This window comes from Oncorhynchus tshawytscha, linkage group LG12 (assembly GCF_018296145.1).
Source record: "Oncorhynchus tshawytscha isolate Ot180627B linkage group LG12, Otsh_v2.0, whole genome shotgun sequence".
In the NCBI taxonomy this organism is placed as follows: domain Eukaryota; kingdom Metazoa; phylum Chordata; class Actinopteri; order Salmoniformes; family Salmonidae; genus Oncorhynchus; species Oncorhynchus tshawytscha.
Genome location: NC_056440.1, coordinates 11855169 through 11872690, shown reverse-complemented (window position 1 = coordinate 11872690; position 17522 = coordinate 11855169). Strand labels below are relative to the sequence as shown.

Here is a 17522-nt window from a genome sequence, read left to right as displayed (position 1 = left end):
GATATGCTATAGTCTGACGCTATCCCATGTGATATGGTGTAGTCTGAACTCTGACCCTATCCCATGTGATAGGGTATAGTCTGAACTCTGACCCTATCCCATGTGATATGGTGTAGTCTGAACTTTGACCCTATCCAATGTAATATGGTGTGGTCTGAACTCTGACCCTATCCCATGTGATATGGTATAGTCTGACCCTATCCCACATGCACCTTGCTTCACAACAGAGAGACACTGCCAAACAAAGCAGAATCACTATTGAAGAGCTTTTTAGTCCAGGACTAGGCTTAATCTGTGCCTGGGAAACTGGCCTACAGTTCAATAGATGAGCCATTCAAACATTCAGGAACCCCATATCGATCAATGAAGTTGTATTGCATTGTAGATTACTGTATGTTCGGTTTAACAACAGTTAAACTGTCCTTCAACAAGTATTGCACAGTAAGTCAAGACAGCTCTTTTGTGCAAAAAGTGGCAAATCAAAGTGAACCCAAAATTCCTCATATTGAATTTCTCCCTCATAATAACCTGTGATATAAGAACACACTTTTCAATGTCTTGAACTGTGCAGGGGGACATTTTACAAACAAAGTCATATATCACAGTTGCAATAGTCCGATGCTTTCACATTTGAAAATAGTTGTTTCTATAATATTGCATATGTCTGTGTTAACACAGGACTTTGTTGGAGATACAACAAGTGCAGCAAGTAAAAGATCATGAATGAACTATGAGTTGCAACGAGTGCATGATTCTACTATAAGTGCAACGTTACCTGCCAATGAGGCCAGAAACCTGACCCGGCCTGGAGAAGACAAGTTAAAAGGGGCATTCTGCAGTTCAAACAATACCAAAGATGACGCCCCACCACTGTTATGGTAAAAAGCTAAGGGGTAGGCTGCAGAAATGTAACCACTGTCAAATTCATAGACAAACAAACGTTTAGATGCAAGGACTGACCATCCATGATATTTTAACCATGTTTTGAGGCTATACTGTGTTTGTTTACACTACATTGGAGTTAAACAAGTTTCTATTTTGGGTTCTGATGGAATACAACAGTTGAACTAATCTCATGAGGTATTTCAAAATTATATTCTTCAAGAATCAATGGTTATATTTCATTCATTTAAAAGTCAAAAATGGATGTATCTATTGCAGATTGCACCTTTGACTGTATCTAATCTAAAGACCTTGTCCAACACACTCTTTCAATAAATTAAATGTATTAATAACGTTTCTACATCAATAGCCTGACCCATGCCATGGCTAAAATCTGTGAGAGGCAACTGCTTAACCACATTTGGCCCTCCATAAATACATTATAACAACATGCTAATATAATGCTATTAGAACTACACAGGTAGAAGAGCAACATAATGTAAAATGTTACAAAATATGACTGCCCAATCCTCTAGTACTGTGCCCTCTGCCTCAGAAGGCCCAAACAGTGTGCATGACAGCATGTGCAAACATACAGCAAACCTACCACCTAACTTAACAGGGCCATAAGGCCACATGTCAATGGCAGACATGTCTTTTTAGAGTTTGAGTGCAGCCATGTTTTTCCTGACTGAAGATGCTGTAGCTGCATGACACAGCACAGTTTCCCTGAGTCAAACTATTAGGCGTGCATTTCAAAGTGGTGCTTTTGGTTGGTAGCTAGGGAGTGGGGAATGATAAACTGTGTGTGAACATTTGTTAGATCAAATAATTGTAACCTAGCTAGACATGTGGAATCTATTCAGCATGTTCCATTCACCCAAACAGGTAGACTATTAAGTTAACGAGTGGCCATAATGTACTGTAGTCCTAGCTATAGGGCCTAATGTAGTGTGTGTTTTCAATCTACTCCTCTCTGAAATTCAATTCAACTCAAGCAACTAGGTCTTCAAATGACGAAATATTGTAAAATGGTGTGCCTATATATATCAAGTCCATACGAGAGGCATAGACGTGGATTTTTTCCCCTTGTATCAGTGGGAAAACTACATGATTGAGTAAATGAATAAACAGTATATAGAGGCCTGCTATTCATCCAGCTGTGGCCACTAAAACTTCATTGCACATCTATTACAGGCCTATGTCATCTCATTATGTTGAGGATAATGATGGTGCCCTTTTTAACTCACACATCATCAAGTCCCATCACATCGGACCTCTGTTTACATGTATTCCATTTAAAATCACCCGCCTGTGTAACATACACAGGAATCTCTGTGTCATTTAAACCATTTAGGGCCTAAGTACACCTGAAATGTATCCAGACCCCATTTTATTCATTTGGCAAACAAATCTATGTTTTGATACAAAAAAAAATACAAAAAAACATTACACTGTCTTTGGATAACATCATGTCCATTACATAACGCAATTTATGGAATACCCTGTGGGCCAATTAAATCGGATCTCAATTTCACTAATACACACTTGCATAACAGTTGTTGCAATCTAGCTGATGATATGCAGAGCATATTACTGATGATGATGATGATAATGATGATGAATCGTAAACAGAAAGTGTTTAGGCCTCAACGTTCTCAGGGAGAATTCTGATGGAGAAGAGTTCTAAAGCTGAATAAACCACCTTCTTTCCACCACCTGCAGAATGCGCAAGACCACAACAGCCTGCTCACTGCAGCTAGCTTTTTCTTCATTTATTACACTGCATAAAACACATCTAGGCTGTATAACATAGGGGGAAAACAGTATTCCAATGATATAGTCAACCATTTTAACGACATCGAATAATGTACATTGATGTTGATATAGGCTATGATAGACGTGACAACCAGCCCAACAGTGATTTTGATCAAAATACATGATTAGCAGCCTCAGCGCAGCAGTAGCCTTTTTCATTCTACGGAATGGGTGCTTTTGCCTACCTCCAGCGTTCGTATTTCTTTCTGTGTCAAGTCGTTAGATGTGGCACATTTGGTCCTCAATCCCTCCAAGCTGGAAATGCTTATGTCTATCATATTTTGCACCAACTCGCACTGCTGCAAGGCTTTTTGCAAACTCAGACGCTGCTCGTCGCTTTTTGTCATATTCTTCTCGTCCATTGCTTGCGAGCTGTGGTCGTTTATTTATGTGTACTTCAAAAAAAATCTACTCAGAAAATAAAGGTGGAAAAAACTCCATGAAATAAAGCGACCTGCAAAACGCCAGCCAGCAAACGTGGTGGTATATTATATTATGTACATTGGTTTACAGATGAGATGTGATCTATGTGAAAGGCGACTCCATTGCAACAGTCCTTGTATTTCCTGGTGGTGGTTCATCAAGGTGTTTCTGATTGAACCTGGTACTGATGCTGAGGGCTATATCATCAAACACAATCTGCAGATAGCGTAGGCTACCTCCACAACAGAAACAAAAATCAGAACACAATCGATCAAGCCTCAGGTAATAAATCCATTGAGCGTTGTTTATTCATTTCAAATAAAAAACCAACGCATCATAATAACATAAACGGATCCATTAAATTAAAGCATCGTCATATAATCATTTTAAAGGTGATGCTGTGTGGATTGGGTACAGGTACTCCCCGTCTCCCTTGCCAGCAGCTGCATCCTGGGTCGCTCCCACCACCACACCGACATGTTTCCAGTCAATCAAATCTACAGCAAGGGGATCGCATCGCCCACGGAAGCAACGGGAGGAGAGGCACCACCGCCGAGTGATGCTGCGTCGGGGAGGAGTTATCGCGAGATTATGTGCACAGTGCGAGTTCACTGTTTGAACTCCGTTATCGATATGCTCCATCATCAGCTCCACATCAGTATTTTAAGGTGTTATCAGAACTTTGACACATTTTGTTAAATTACAGCCTTATTCTAAAATGGATTAAGATTAGATCCCCTCACCAATCTACACACAATACCCAATATTGACAAAGCAAAGGCATTTTTTATAAATAAAAAATGTAAATATCACATTTACATAAGTATTCAGACCCTTTACTCAGTATTTTGTTGAAGTACCTTTGAAAGCAATTACAGCCTCGGGTCTTCTTCAGCTATTTTCAGGTCCCCCCAGAGATGTTCAATCAGGTTCAAGTTCAGGCTCTGGCTCCGCCACTCAAGGACATTCAGAGACTTGTCCCGAAGCCACACCTGCGTTGTCTTGGCTGTGCGCTTAGGGTCATTGTCCTGTTGGAAGGTGAACCTTCGCCCCAGTCTGAGGTCCTGAGTGCTCTAGAGCAGGTTTTCATCAATGATCTCTCTGTACTTCACTCCATTCATCTTTCCCTCGATCCTGACTAGTCTCCCAGTCCCTGCCGCTGAAAAACATCCCCACAGCATGATGTTGCCACCACCATGCTTCACCATAGGGATGGTGCCAGGTTTTCTCCAGATGTGATGCTTGGCATTCAGGCCAAAGAGTTCAATCTTGGATTCATCAGAGCAGAGAATCTTGTTTCCCATAGTCGCAGAGTCTTTAGGTGACTTTTGGCAAACTCCAAGTGGGCTGTCATGTGCCTTTTACTGAGGAGTGGCTTCCGTCTGGCCACTCTACCATAAAGGCCTGATTGGTGGAGTGCTGCAGAGGTGGTTGTCCTTCTGGAAGGTTCTCCCATCTCCACAGAGTAACTCTGGAGCTCTGTCAAAGTGGCCATTGGGTTCTTGTTCACCTCCCTGACCGAGACCCTTTTTCCCGATTGCTCAGTTTGGCTGGGAGGCCAGCTCTAGGAAGAGTCTTGGTGGTTCCAAATTTCTTCCATTTAAGAATGATGGAGGCCACTGTGCTCCTGGGGACCTTCAATGCTGCAAAACATTTTTGGTACCCTTCCCCAGATATGTGCCTGGACACAATCCTGCCTCGGAGCTCTACGGACAATTCCTTCGACCTCAGGGCTTGATTTTTGCTCTGACTTGCACTGTCAACTTTGGTACCTTATATAGATACGTGTGTGACTTTGCAAATCATATCCAATTAATTTAATTTATCACAGGGGGACACCAATCAAGTTGTCAAAACATCTCAAGGATGATCAATGGAAACAGGATAGACCTGAGCTTAATTCTATTTTTTTTATACATTTGCAAAAATGTCTTAACTGTTTTCACTTTGTCATTATGGGGTACTGTGTGTAGATTGATGAGGAACATTTTTTATTTAATCAATTTTAGAATAAGGCTGCATTATTGTGTCTCGCTGCTGGACTGAACAGGCTTGGTGCTTTGTGTGTCAAGACAGAATGAAAAATATAGCTGTTTGGCTTCTATAGGCTACACTGCACACAGCCCCTATTCTAGAGTTCACTAGAAACACTGTACAGTCTATGTGTTGTACAGTGTGTGATCATAAGGCCAATAATGGCCAATCATAAGGGCTTATATACAGTGAGCCTCTTACAATAATCTGAGCCGCCTAAAATATTCTGACAAAACCGACAAGAAAACAACCATTCTCTTTGATGTGTTTTTGTGGCACTCAGTCGTGTCTCATTTTGTGTAGACACCATATCTGACATGTTCTAACACTTGATTCAGGTTTTTATTTTTTATATTAAAAACAACATTCAGATAAATGTCACTCAGACTTTTGATAAGCAGAGCATGTTTTATAGGAAAGTGCTATTAGAAGCTACATTCGCATGTATTTCCCAAGAGTCAGGTTTTGCCAAAATAGTATTCTGATACCTACTTCTCTGTACAATCCAAATGGCAGTAGAGATGACTTATTTGTCTGAAAAAAAAAGGATGGACAACAACTAAACATTATTTTTTTTAAATCCACCGTGGGGGTTACTTTTCCCGTCAGGAAATCTCAAACTCTTAGCCGGCCTCTGCCCAGTACCCTGTCCTGAACTTTAGACACTGTCACTAGCCGGCATCTGCCCAGTACCCTGTCCTGAACTTTAGACACGGTCACTAGTTGGCTACCACCTGGTACTCTACCCTGCTGCCATATGTTTTTTACCTTTATTTAACTAGGCAAGTCAGTTAAGAACAAATTATTATTTACAATGACCACCTACCCCGGATGACACTGGGCCAATTATGCGCCGCCCTATGGGACTCCCAATCACAGCCGGTTGTGATACAGCCTGGAATCAAACCAGGGTGTCTGTAGTGACACCTAAAGCACTGGGATGCAGTGACTTAGACCGCTGTGCCACTCGACAACCATGTAAATAGTCATTGAACACGGGTCACTTTAATAATGTTGACATACTGTTTTACCCACTTCATATGTACATACCATATTCTAGTCAAGGCTCATCCTATATAACTACTGCTGTACACACCATTTCTATTCACATACTGTCCATACACACCATTCACATTCATATACTTATTTCTATTCCAGACTGGTATTGCTCGTTTTGATGTCCTAAGTTCTTTTCTTTCTTTTTAAAAACTTTTTGATTATGTGTGTATTATTGTATTGCTTGATATTGCTGCACTGTGGGAGCTCGAAACAAGCATTTCGCTGCACCTGCGATAATATCTGCAAAACTGCGTATACCACCGATAAACTTTGATTTTGAACAGGGGGATTTCTTAATTTTAGAAGCCTTTGTTCTGGCATTAGGGTATATATATATATTTAGAAATTACAAGCAAACGACTGACTTGGTATCGGCCTTCGACATTCGTTATTGTGTAACTGAAAAATTACAAAATATACCCTCCTGATATTACGCGGTCGTCACTAGTTATCACAGACACAAAGTCATAAATCCTGCCTATTTCTACAATGTATCTTCAAATGTTTTAAACCCTAGCATTACTTTAACCACACTAATAGCCTTATACCTAAATTCAGACCAAAAAGCTACAATTTCTCATGAACATTTACGATAGCGTATTTTAACTTTGTGGCTGTGCGCTCTAGTGGAAACCACTTTTCAGTTGTGCGAAAGCGACGCCCGCTTCCGCTTTACTTCCGTATCCAGTCCCGTACAATCAGATACTTAAATTCGTGAAAACGCGGTCATTTAAGATAGCTAGCTATATACATACTATTATATTCGTGTTTGTGGGCGAATTTAGTTCTACCGAAAGAATTTAATGAAGACTTTCGACACACCTTAAGTCTTACGGGGCAATCTTGCAGTTGCGACATCCATTTTTGGATTCATAAAATATGCACCCGTCGACTGTTGAATATAAATGTTATGCCTCACGAGCCCCAAAAAAACTACTTGCACATCGTTTAAAACAACTCCGATATAATGGTCAGTCCTATTTTGCGTGGTTATATCGACCCAGACCCACCCTGCAGTTTTGTACTGAGGGGGTGGCCCTGTGGTTGTAACTGCGGATTGCCGCGTTAAGGCCCTTGGCAGAATAATTTCAACCACAAACACGAGTCATTTTATGGATTGATACAATTGGTTCACGAATAACATGAGGATAACTTGTTTTTCCAAAGAAATCGTTTAATAGGTTCCATAAAGCCAAAATTGACACAAAAAATAATGTTGAGGATACAAACAGAAAGTACAAAGGTGGAATGTTACTGGGCAAGAGAACATGAACTTTTCACATGGTTTGGAAATGAATGGCTGACACACGTGGCTAAATTGAAAGACGCTCGAGCTAGCTAGCAAGCTAACTTAGCTAATTAAACACAGAATAGGACTACAAAAGTCATCCGGTCAACAACAACACGTGGACATTTCTTGAGGAGCGCATCTTTTAAATACAGCCAGCCAAGGGATGATCTTGAATCGGAGTTTTACTCGTGTGCAGCATAACGTTAACTGTTGTAGCTAGCAGTCTCTGTAGGATCCCCGGCCTAGAACGGTCTCCGTAGCCTTCCTGGGCCCAACCTATTGATTGTCCCTGTATCCGCCACCAGAGGAGTACCCGCCTCGGCCTCCACCGCTCCTGTATCCACCACCACCACCACCACCTCCGTATCCTCGGTCTTCTCCGCCATAGCTGCGGCCTCCTCCGCCACCACCGTAACTCCTCTCGCCTCCACCATATCCACCTCCACCGCCGTATCCACCACCACCTCGGGAACCTCTGTATCCACCGCCACCTCCACGACCTCCACCACCGCCCTGGCCTGCCTCGTTCACACGGATGGTTCTGCCGTCGAGAGACTGGCCGTTCATTGCATCCATAGCGTCCTTCGCATCCTCGGGATTGTCGTACTTTACGAAGCCGAATCCACGAGGCCTTCCTGTTTCTCTGTCCATGATGACATCACATTTAGAGATATTTCCATACTTTGAGAACGCTTCTGCAAGAGATTGCTCTGTGGTGTCGAAGCTCAGGCCACCGACGAAAAGTTTTCCTTCGTCGGACATGTTTCTTTGTCTTTTGCGGACTGAACAAGAAGAGCTGCTACTTGGAGAGGAACGTCGACGGAAAAGGAAATGGCAGCATGCCGCGAAATATTATAAAGAGTAATTTGACTCCGCCCACAGTAAAACAACGGATGCGATTGGTTGCAAACCTGCCGTAAACTGTGTATCGTAATGTAATGCACGTTTTGTTGAAGTAAAGCGCGCCATTTGGATAATATATTGGTGAAAATTGGACAACAAATTGAATCGATTCAAATGGCATCGATTGGCAAGATACCGTTGCAGTCAAGAAATTTGCCGTGGTAAATTGAGCTCACTAGCTAGCCGGTGTCAGATGCTAGCTAACTAGCTTATTTATTGCAAGCATGCTAACTAATTAACTAGCTAGCTAGCTACGTTAGCAGGCCTAATTAGCTCGACAAAACCCCAATCATTGTGTTAATATGTTTCCCCTGCCTATACGGTGTAGCAAAGTGTTGTGATTTGTATTTTAGTTGCCTTGTTTTTTCGTGCACACCACCTCTTCCCTGCTTACAATGTAGCCACGCATGCGCGATGCTGTCTGACATTTTATATCTTTATTTTAGGGTTGAGAAATACAGGCCACAGACCCTAGATGACTTGATTTCTCACAAGGACATATTAAGCACCAGTAAGTATATTTTTTTCAGTCTTTGAAACAACAGGGATGGAACTGCTGCTGTAGAAAACCTGACCTTTATTCATTCCAACAACAATTCATATCAAATATATAGTCAAGTGAATTTATTCAAAATAATATTTTCATTCTCACATGAACTACAGTTGTGTTTTTTTGTTGCATGAGTGCATATGTAACAACATATTTGTCAGAACCAATCCTTTTCTCTTTTCAGTCCAGAAATTTATCAGTGAGGACAGGCTGCCACATCTCTTGTTCTATGGACCCCCAGGCACAGGGAAAACATCTACTGTTCTCGCCTCTGCCAAGCAGCTCTACAAGGAGAAGGAGTTCAACGCTATGGTCCTGGAGGTACGTAATAACTCAGCCCTGATATGTAGAATTATCAAAGACAAATGCTGTGCTCATAACACTGCACTTGAGGGTTGTCATGTTTTCCAGTGAGCAATATTGATTCTTAACATTCAATGTTTGTGTGTGGCATACATAACTGTTCTTATTTGCAGCTTAATGCGTCAGACGACAGAGGTATCGATGTTGTACGAGGACCCATCCTGAGTTTTGCCAGCACCAGGACCATATTCAAGTATGACAATAATGAATAATACTTCAAAAGGTTTTGATTCCTTGCAGTCACTGACAGGTCTGTATTTGTAGAGAAGTAGGTCTCTTATCTACCAGTAGTTGTCTACCATATTGCAATCAGTTTCCAAGTCTTTTCAGCGAGGACTAGGAAACACAAAGGATTGCAAGTACCCGTGTCCTTAGACAACCCTGACTGCAATTGTTTGTGTTTATTTATTTTTCTTTGTCTTCCAGGAAGGGTTTCAAGTTGGTGATACTGGATGAGGCTGATGCCATGACCCGGGATGCCCAGAATGCATTGCGGCGAGGTAACCATCTGTTTTGAGTTGTTCACCTGCTGTGTACCAACTGGCCAAATGAGCTGCCTGCAAGCTAACCAGTAATTCTCACTGATGAAAATATCTGCTTACTGTAACATGGGGACATGAGACAACAAGCAAATGTTAAATGCATTTGGGAACGGTACTGCATATTAGCCCGATTATTTAGAATATTAATGTGCTACAATTGCTTGTAATAGATGCCATTGATTTAACAGTTCACATTGTATATTCTACATTACAACATTTTAATGAGCATATGCCCACTGAACGTCAAATCATTGACATCCATTTCTCCCTGCCGGTTTCTACTCCTATTGCTACCTCTCACTTCCCCCTCTACCTCTCTCTTCCCCCTCTACCTCTCTCTTCCCCTTCTACCTCTATCTTCCACCTCTACCTCTATCTTCTACCTCTCTCTTCCTCTCCTACAGTCATTGAGAAGTACACAGAAAACACCAGGTTCTGTTTGATTTGTAACTACCTGTCTAAGATCATCCCAGCCCTGCAGTCTCGCTGCACCAGGTTCCGCTTCGGACCCCTGTCTCAGGACCAGATGATACCCAGGCTGGAGTTTGTTATCCAGCAGGAGAGGTGAGGGGGCTCAGGAGTTAATGGGTCAGGGGAGGTGAGTGGGGCCTTTTAATCAGAGACGCATGTATGCTCTTGTCCCTGCAGCATTGATGTAACTCCAGATGGAATGAAAGCTATTGTGACCCTGTCATCGGGAGACATGAGAAGATCCCTCAACATACTGCAGGTACGGAAAGAGTGCTACCGGTGTGTAGCTAAATGTGATTAATTGCATCACAGTGTTGAGTTTTTATTGCTGGTCTAAATGTATTGGCTAGTGGTGGGCACCAAAATCAATAATTCGATACTGCTCTTTAATTATTTGTTACTTTTTCTCTCTCTTTTTTTTAAACGTAAAAATAAAACGTTTTTTTAAAACTGTATTGTTGGTTAAGGGCTTGTAAGTAAGCATTTCACAACAGGTACCTGCTGTAATTCAGCACATGTGACAAATAAAAATGTATTTGATATAGTTTGGTACCCTATATATTACATGACTGTTCCTGTAGCCATAAAACTGACCTCACAGGCTCACAATTTAGCATACTTATTGGCCTGCTGAATAATGGTTGATTGTATTCAACTGGTTAGGTAGGTTCAGACCCCCTGAACATTCACACCAGGCCCAATGGGCAGTCAACAAGCAGTTGTCTGAATTTCACAAAAACTTGGAAGTTAACAGAAGATGAACACAGCTGCAATGTTATTGATTTGAAAAAAAACGACATCTATACTGAACAAATATATATAAAGCAACATGTAACCATTTCGAAGATTTGACTGAGTTACAGTTTATATAAGGTAATCAGTCAATTGAAATAAATGAATTAAGCCCTAATCTATGGATTTCACATGACTGGGAATACAGATTTGCATCAGTAGGGGCGAGGATCAGAAAACCAGTCAGTATCTGGTGTGACCATCATTTGCTTCATGCAGTTCAACTCATCTCCTTCACATAGTTGATACGACTGTTGATTGTGGCCTGTGAAATGTTGTCCCACTCCTCTTCAATGGCTGTGCAAAGTTGCTGGATATTGGCGAGAACTGGAACACGCTGTCATACATATCCCAAACATGCTCAATGGGTGACATGTCTGGTGAGTAAGCAGGCCATGGAAGAACTGGGACATTATCAGCTTCCAGGAATTATGGACAGATCCTTGTGACATTGGGCCGTGCATTATCATGCTGAAACACGAGGTGATGGCGGCGGATGAATGGTACGACAATGGGCCTCAGGATCTCATCACGGTATCTCCAAGCATTCAAATTGCCATCGATAAAATGTAATTGTGTTCGTTGTCTGTAGCTTATAACTGGCCATACCACAACCCCACTGCCACCATAGGGCACTCTGTTCACAACGTTGACATCAGTAAACCGCTCGCCCACACGATGCCATACAAGAGTGAGGTTGTGAGGCCGGAATGGACGTCCTGCCAAATTCTCTTAAACAACGTTTGGGCAGCTAATGTTAGAACAATGAACTTTGAATTATCTGGTAACAGCTCTGGTGGACATTTCTGCAGTTAACATGCCAATTGCATGCTCCCTCAACTTGAGACATCTGTGGCATTGTGTTGTGTGACAACTGCACATTTTAGGCCTTTTATTGTCTCCAGCACAAGGTGCACCTGTGTAAGGATCATGCTGTTTAATCAACTTCTTGATATGCCACAGCTGTCCGGTTGATGGATATCTTGGCAAAGGAGAAATGTTCATTAACAGGGATGTTAACTTATTTGTGCACAAAATTTGAGGGAAATAAGCTTTTTGTGTGGATGGACAATTTCTGGGTTCTTTTATTTCAGATCATGAAACATGGGACCAACACTTTACATGTTGCGCTTTATATTTTGTTTCAGTGTATATTGTTTTAAAAAACTGCAACTGATATGGATTTTCCATATCGGTGCCCAGATTCTGAGTACACTCCTTATGGTCGATTTCTTTTTGTTATTTCTAATGACTGACTGATTCCTTTCCCATGTATTTCTCAGAGCACCAGCATGGCGTATGGGAAGGTCACCGAGGATAATGTGTACACCTGCACTGGTCACCCACTACGATCCGATATCGCCAACATCCTGGACTGGTCGCTAAACAAGGACTTTACTTCCGCTTACAACCGTATCCTTTATTCTCTCCCACAACCATATGTATTTCAACGATATCTGTTACCACAAGTTATGTTTAGCCAACTCTTTTCAACAACCAAATGGCTCGTTAATATATATATCATGAATTCCTGGAATTATACTGAAGGACAAATCCCATCCTTGATATTGAGAGATGTTCCTTAGCTTCTGATCCACAGAGATTCTCCAGCTGAAGACGCTGAAAGGCCTAGCCCTGCATGACATCCTGACTGAGGTCCACCTACTGATCCACAGAGGTAAGGACTGGACTGGAGGCAGTAAACCTGTACACTGCTGTGGTTCTAGAGATTTCCATACTGTATGGGATGGGTATTTCCATTGAATGCATCACAGGTACAATCACTGTATCCCCAAAGTCTGAAGTTGTATTTTTTTTTTTAAATGTGTTAATTGTTGGGGTCTTTTTAATGTGTGAATTATATACTAGATTATGGACTTTAAAAAAAAAGATTGTCTGGCCGGGCAGGGCCTAGCTTACTGTTATCTATCTATAGTTGATAGATCTATTCTAAACATACTTCATACAGCACATTATATGAGAGGCGAGCTGCTAGGAGAGCGAACTGCATAGTGATGTTTTCTTCCTCTGGTTTCCCGGGAGACCCCTCGCGGTTGCCATGGCTGCCAGTGTTCTCATTGTAGAATGAATGGCTTGCCAGTGTTAAGTGTGGCACGCATCACTACTGCAACGTTTTAGCCTGACAGTGAATGCCTGTTTTCTTATTTCTGAAGTTATGTGTTTCACTAAGCTGTCTTGGCAGATTCATCAGGTGTTACCATAGAGGGCCTGTGAATTATAGCACTGATACCTTTTATGATGCAATGATATATTTTTTGAGGGATTTGGTACACTTCTGTACCGTATATTAGAGATGTCACTCCTTATATAACAGTAAAATGATACAGAATAAAGGAATGGGGTTTCCTGAACGGAGTACAGAAATTGGATAGTGATTTTTAGCAACGCATTCAGCTACCTGAAGGTAATGCTAGAGAAGCACGGAAAACTTGGCAAAAGGAGCGTGCAGGAGCCTGGATTTAAAAGGAGCGTGCAGGGGCCTGGATTTAAAAGGAGCGTGCAGGGGCCTGGATTTAAAAGGAGCGTGCAGGGGCCTGGATTTAAAAGGAGCGTGCAGGGGCCTGGATTTAAAAGGAGCGTGCAGGGGCCTGGATTTAAAAGGAGCGTGATTTAAAAGTGAGGGGCCTGGATTTAAAAGGAGCATGCAGGGGCCCTAGATTTAAAAGGAGCGTGCAGGGGCCTGGATTTAGCGTGCCGGGGCCTGGATTTAAAAGGCAGGGGCCTGGATTTAAAAGGAGCATGCAGGGGCCTGGATTTAAAAGGAGCGTGCAGGGGCCTTAAAAGGAGCGTGCAGGGGCCTAGATTTAAAAGGAGCGTGCAGGGGCCCTGCAGGGGCCTGGATTTAAAAGGGCGTGCAGGGGCCTAGATTTAAAAGGAGCGTGCAGGGGCCTAGATTTAAAAGGAGCGTGCAGGGGCCTGGATTTAAAAGGAGCATGCAGGGGCCTATATTTAAAAGGAGTTGGAGGGAATTGCTTGTCTGTGGTACTTCATCAAATCTAATGATCTATTACCAATAAAAATTGCAGTTAATTTATTAATACGTAGAATAATGTTTGCCGCCAATGAATTCGAAGACAGTAATGCAAGCAGCTTGCATACTTATCTGTGTTGTAGTCTGATTGGCCGAGCTTTAGCTCAGTCACGCCCACTTGAGTCCAAGTGTGAAAGAAGGTGTGGCTGAGTTAGGTTCTGTTCATAAAGAATTATGTCCATAACTGCCTGTACTTTCTTTGTGCAGTCACAAAACCTGTTTCAGTGTTTGTCATTTCCTTGCGGTTCTGTAGATACTAACATTGACATGTTAATAATCTGAAATTCATGTCACAAAGCAAAGTGAAAGCCATACTGTAGCATAATTAAACAATCAAATTGGGACCACTGGATATCAGAGATACTCCTCGACACTCTGTATCCTTCGGTAAAAGAGCATTTTAAGGTTTTTGTACATTTGAGTGTCTTCACTGTAGCAGTCCGGTCCCAGGGCCGAGTCTCTGACACATCTCTTTGTTGTGTGAACGTGAATGGCCTCCCATTGATTGGGAGCCATTTGGGGCAGCCTCCACAGATGCTAATTCCTTTGACATTCAAACTGCAGCCATTTGACGGTAGTCTGTAATCTCGTTTTGAAAAGGAGGAAGATGAGGAAGAAGGCTTGCTTCTTAGCTGGGTGATTTCCTGGTGTGAGGTGAAGCCATTGAAGAACAATGGGGGTATTTCTCCCCCATGGAGAGGTGTCTCCTCCTGTGACTTGTGGAGATTGGTCGACGCCTCAGTAGTGTGTAGATGCAGATTGTAAGGATAAGGGGTCCTTCCTGGTCAGAAGATATGTGGATGAGTTTGTGGGGGGGGGGGTCGGTCGACTCTGCGCTAAGATCAAAGTCACGGCGTTACACCAGTTCATTTTATGGTGCATGTTTTGAGAGATTTTTACACTTCTGTGCTGTATAATAACCGTCCGTGTTTGTTGATTTCTTACAGTGGACTTCCCTCCTGCCATTCGGATGGGCTTGCTTATCAAGTTGGCAGACATTGAGTAAGTGCTCATATCTTCAGTATGGTGGTTATATACCCGTCAAATTGTATACCTTACTCATTGTAAATCCCTCTGGATAACAGCATATGCTGAATGATTTAAATGTAAATTAAGATGACTAATATTTTTCTAGGTACCGGCTGGCCTCTGGAACTAGTGAGAAGATCCAATTGAGTTCGATGGTGGCAGCTTTCCAGGCAGTGAGAGACATGGTGGTCAATGAGGCCGCCTAGACCAGTAGTCCTCAGTCACAAACGTCTAGTACACATAGGTCACCTACTATGGTCCTGGAGAGCTACAGGGTGTGCAGGCTTCTATTCCAGCCCAGCACTAACACACCTGATGCAATTTCTACATTGCTGGTCAAGACCATTGTTTGTTGAGTTAGTGCTAAAAGGTTTTGATACCCTTTTGTTCACAAAAAAAAAATACATTTCACTCGAGACTAACTTCATAAAAACATACTTGTGCTTGTCTGCTCAATATTCCTGTCTGTATTTACATTTTGATATTGATTGTCAAATAAAATGGTTTCTTATGTAATCTAGTGTCTTATTGTATGCTGTGTACGAAAGTCATTGAATAACATTTCAGTAGACCAATTTACTGTACACTGCAAGCTTTAGATTTACTCTCAGTAAATGTACACATTTAAATAACAATACACACTATAATAGTTATCATACAATATACCTCTAGCACAAAAATGTAGATTAGTTGTTCTTGATAGTAATTGTATTACATTGATGTAAATTAACCTGAATAATGTTAGGATTCAAGACTTTTAAGAGTAGAGTTGCATGTTTGAGTCACTTAACTATTTGCAACAATTAGCATTTTGACATCCTGAGAGATTTCTTTGAACAAATAGCTGATCAGACAAGACTGATTTTTGTCTAAACCACAAAGTAGAACCCTTGCCTTCACCTATTCAACCATAACTTCAGAGAAGATTGGAATGAAAGATGCATCACCTCAGGGCCCTAGAAAGTTCTGTCACATCTGTCATACAATATTCCCACCATTTTGTTATGCTTTCCAAATGGAGGCAAATAATAAGCTTTCCTCCCTTGACTGCTATCATTAGTTATTCAATACTTCCAAATAAGTCATACATTTCAAATGGATGCCAATAATCCAGGCTGTTTCACATCTGGCCATGATTGGGAGTCCCACAGGGCGGTGCACAACTGGCTCAGCGTCGTCCGGTGTAGGCAGTCATTGTAAATAAGAATTTGTTCTTAACTGACTAGCCTGGTTAAAATAAATAAATATGCTCTCCTCCCTTGACTGCTATCATTAGTCAATACTTCCAAACAACTAAAAATTAATTTAAAATGGACGCCAATTAGTATTCTATCATTATTCCCGAACTCATACATTTTTCCTTGTCTGAGGAGCATTCCGGCATGTTGAGTCATGGGGGTCTAACTTTGTCAAACCAGGATGCCACCATGCTGCAGTCTGATGAAACATGACAGTGTCTGATCCAGTCCTTGTGGCCAGTGAGGACAGTGGCTGATCCAGTCCTTGTAGCCAGTGAGGTCAGTGGCTGATCCAGTCCTTGTAGCCAGTGAGGTCAGTGGCTGATCCAGTCCTTGTAGCCAGTGAGGTCAGTGGCTGATCCAGTCCTTGTAGCCAGTGAGGTCAGTGGCTGATCCAGTCCTTGTGGCCAGTGAGGTCAGTAGCTGACCCAGTCCTTGTAGCCAGTGAGGACAGTGGCTGACCCAGTCCTTGTGGACAGTGGTTGACCCAGTCCTTGTAGCCAGTGAGGTCAGTAGCTGACCCAGTCCTTGTGGCCAGAGGTCAGTAGCTGGCCCAGTCCTTGTAGCCAGTGAGGACAGTGGCTGACCCAGTCCTTGTGGACAGTGGTTGACCCAGTCCTTGTGGCTAGTGAGGACAGTGGCTGATCCAGTCCTTGTAGCCAGTGAGGACAGCGGCTGATCCAGTCCTTGTTGCCAGTGAGGTCAGTGGCTGATCCAGTCCTTGTAGCCAGTGAGGACAGCGGCTGATCCAGTCCTTGTAGCCAGTGAGGTCAGTGGCTGATCCAGGCCTTGTAGCCAGTGAGGACAGTGTCTGATCCAGTCCTTGTGGCTAGTGACGATATGGCTATTTTTGACTTATGGAAGGCGGAGAAGCAGGTAAGTATAGAGCAGTTCAAGATTATTTCCATGTGCAAAAAAACCAACCATGAATTTAGATAGACAATTGAAAAAAAGAGACAGAGAAAAGCTCTTTGGATTAATATATATTTTTTAGATATAAAAATGTCTGACCTTCTGGGTTAAATGCAATATCCTTAAGGTGTTATCTCCAGAGGAAGATACCAGGGTGAGCTTC

At 42.2% G+C, this 17522-nt stretch overlaps 3 protein-coding genes across 3 annotated transcripts in view; 1 reads left to right on the top strand and 2 right to left on the bottom strand.

Annotated features, from left to right (window-relative positions):
• ksr2 (kinase suppressor of ras 2) overlaps window positions 1-3675 on the bottom strand; it is a 99074-nt gene extending 95399 nt beyond the window's left edge. Inside the window, exon 1 of the mRNA XM_042331341.1 lies at window positions 2886-3675. Coding sequence (XP_042187275.1) covers window positions 2886-3062 — 177 coding nt within the window. The 5' untranslated portion in view covers window positions 3063-3675. The remainder of the gene's footprint in view (window positions 1-2885) is intronic.
• A 3694-nt stretch (window positions 3676-7369) lies between these two features.
• Window positions 7370-8352, bottom strand: LOC112262562 (glycine-rich RNA-binding protein GRP1A). The gene has a single exon (XM_024438184.2). The coding sequence runs from the start codon at window positions 8267-8269 to the stop codon at window positions 7784-7786; it is 486 nt and encodes a 161-aa protein (XP_024293952.1). The 5' UTR covers window positions 8270-8352; the 3' UTR covers window positions 7370-7783.
• Window positions 8353-8408: 56 nt separating this feature from the next.
• On the top strand, window positions 8409-15725 carry rfc5 (replication factor C (activator 1) 5). The gene is made up of 11 exons (XM_024438183.2): window positions 8409-8571; window positions 8857-8921; window positions 9145-9281; window positions 9437-9516; window positions 9750-9823; window positions 10270-10429; window positions 10514-10595; window positions 12412-12541; window positions 12729-12806; window positions 15128-15182; window positions 15316-15725. The coding sequence occupies exons 1-11, from the start codon at window positions 8525-8527 to the stop codon at window positions 15413-15415; spliced, it is 1008 nt and encodes a 335-aa protein (XP_024293951.1). The 5' UTR covers window positions 8409-8524; the 3' UTR covers window positions 15416-15725.
• The last annotated feature ends 1797 nt before the right edge of the window (window positions 15726-17522 follow it).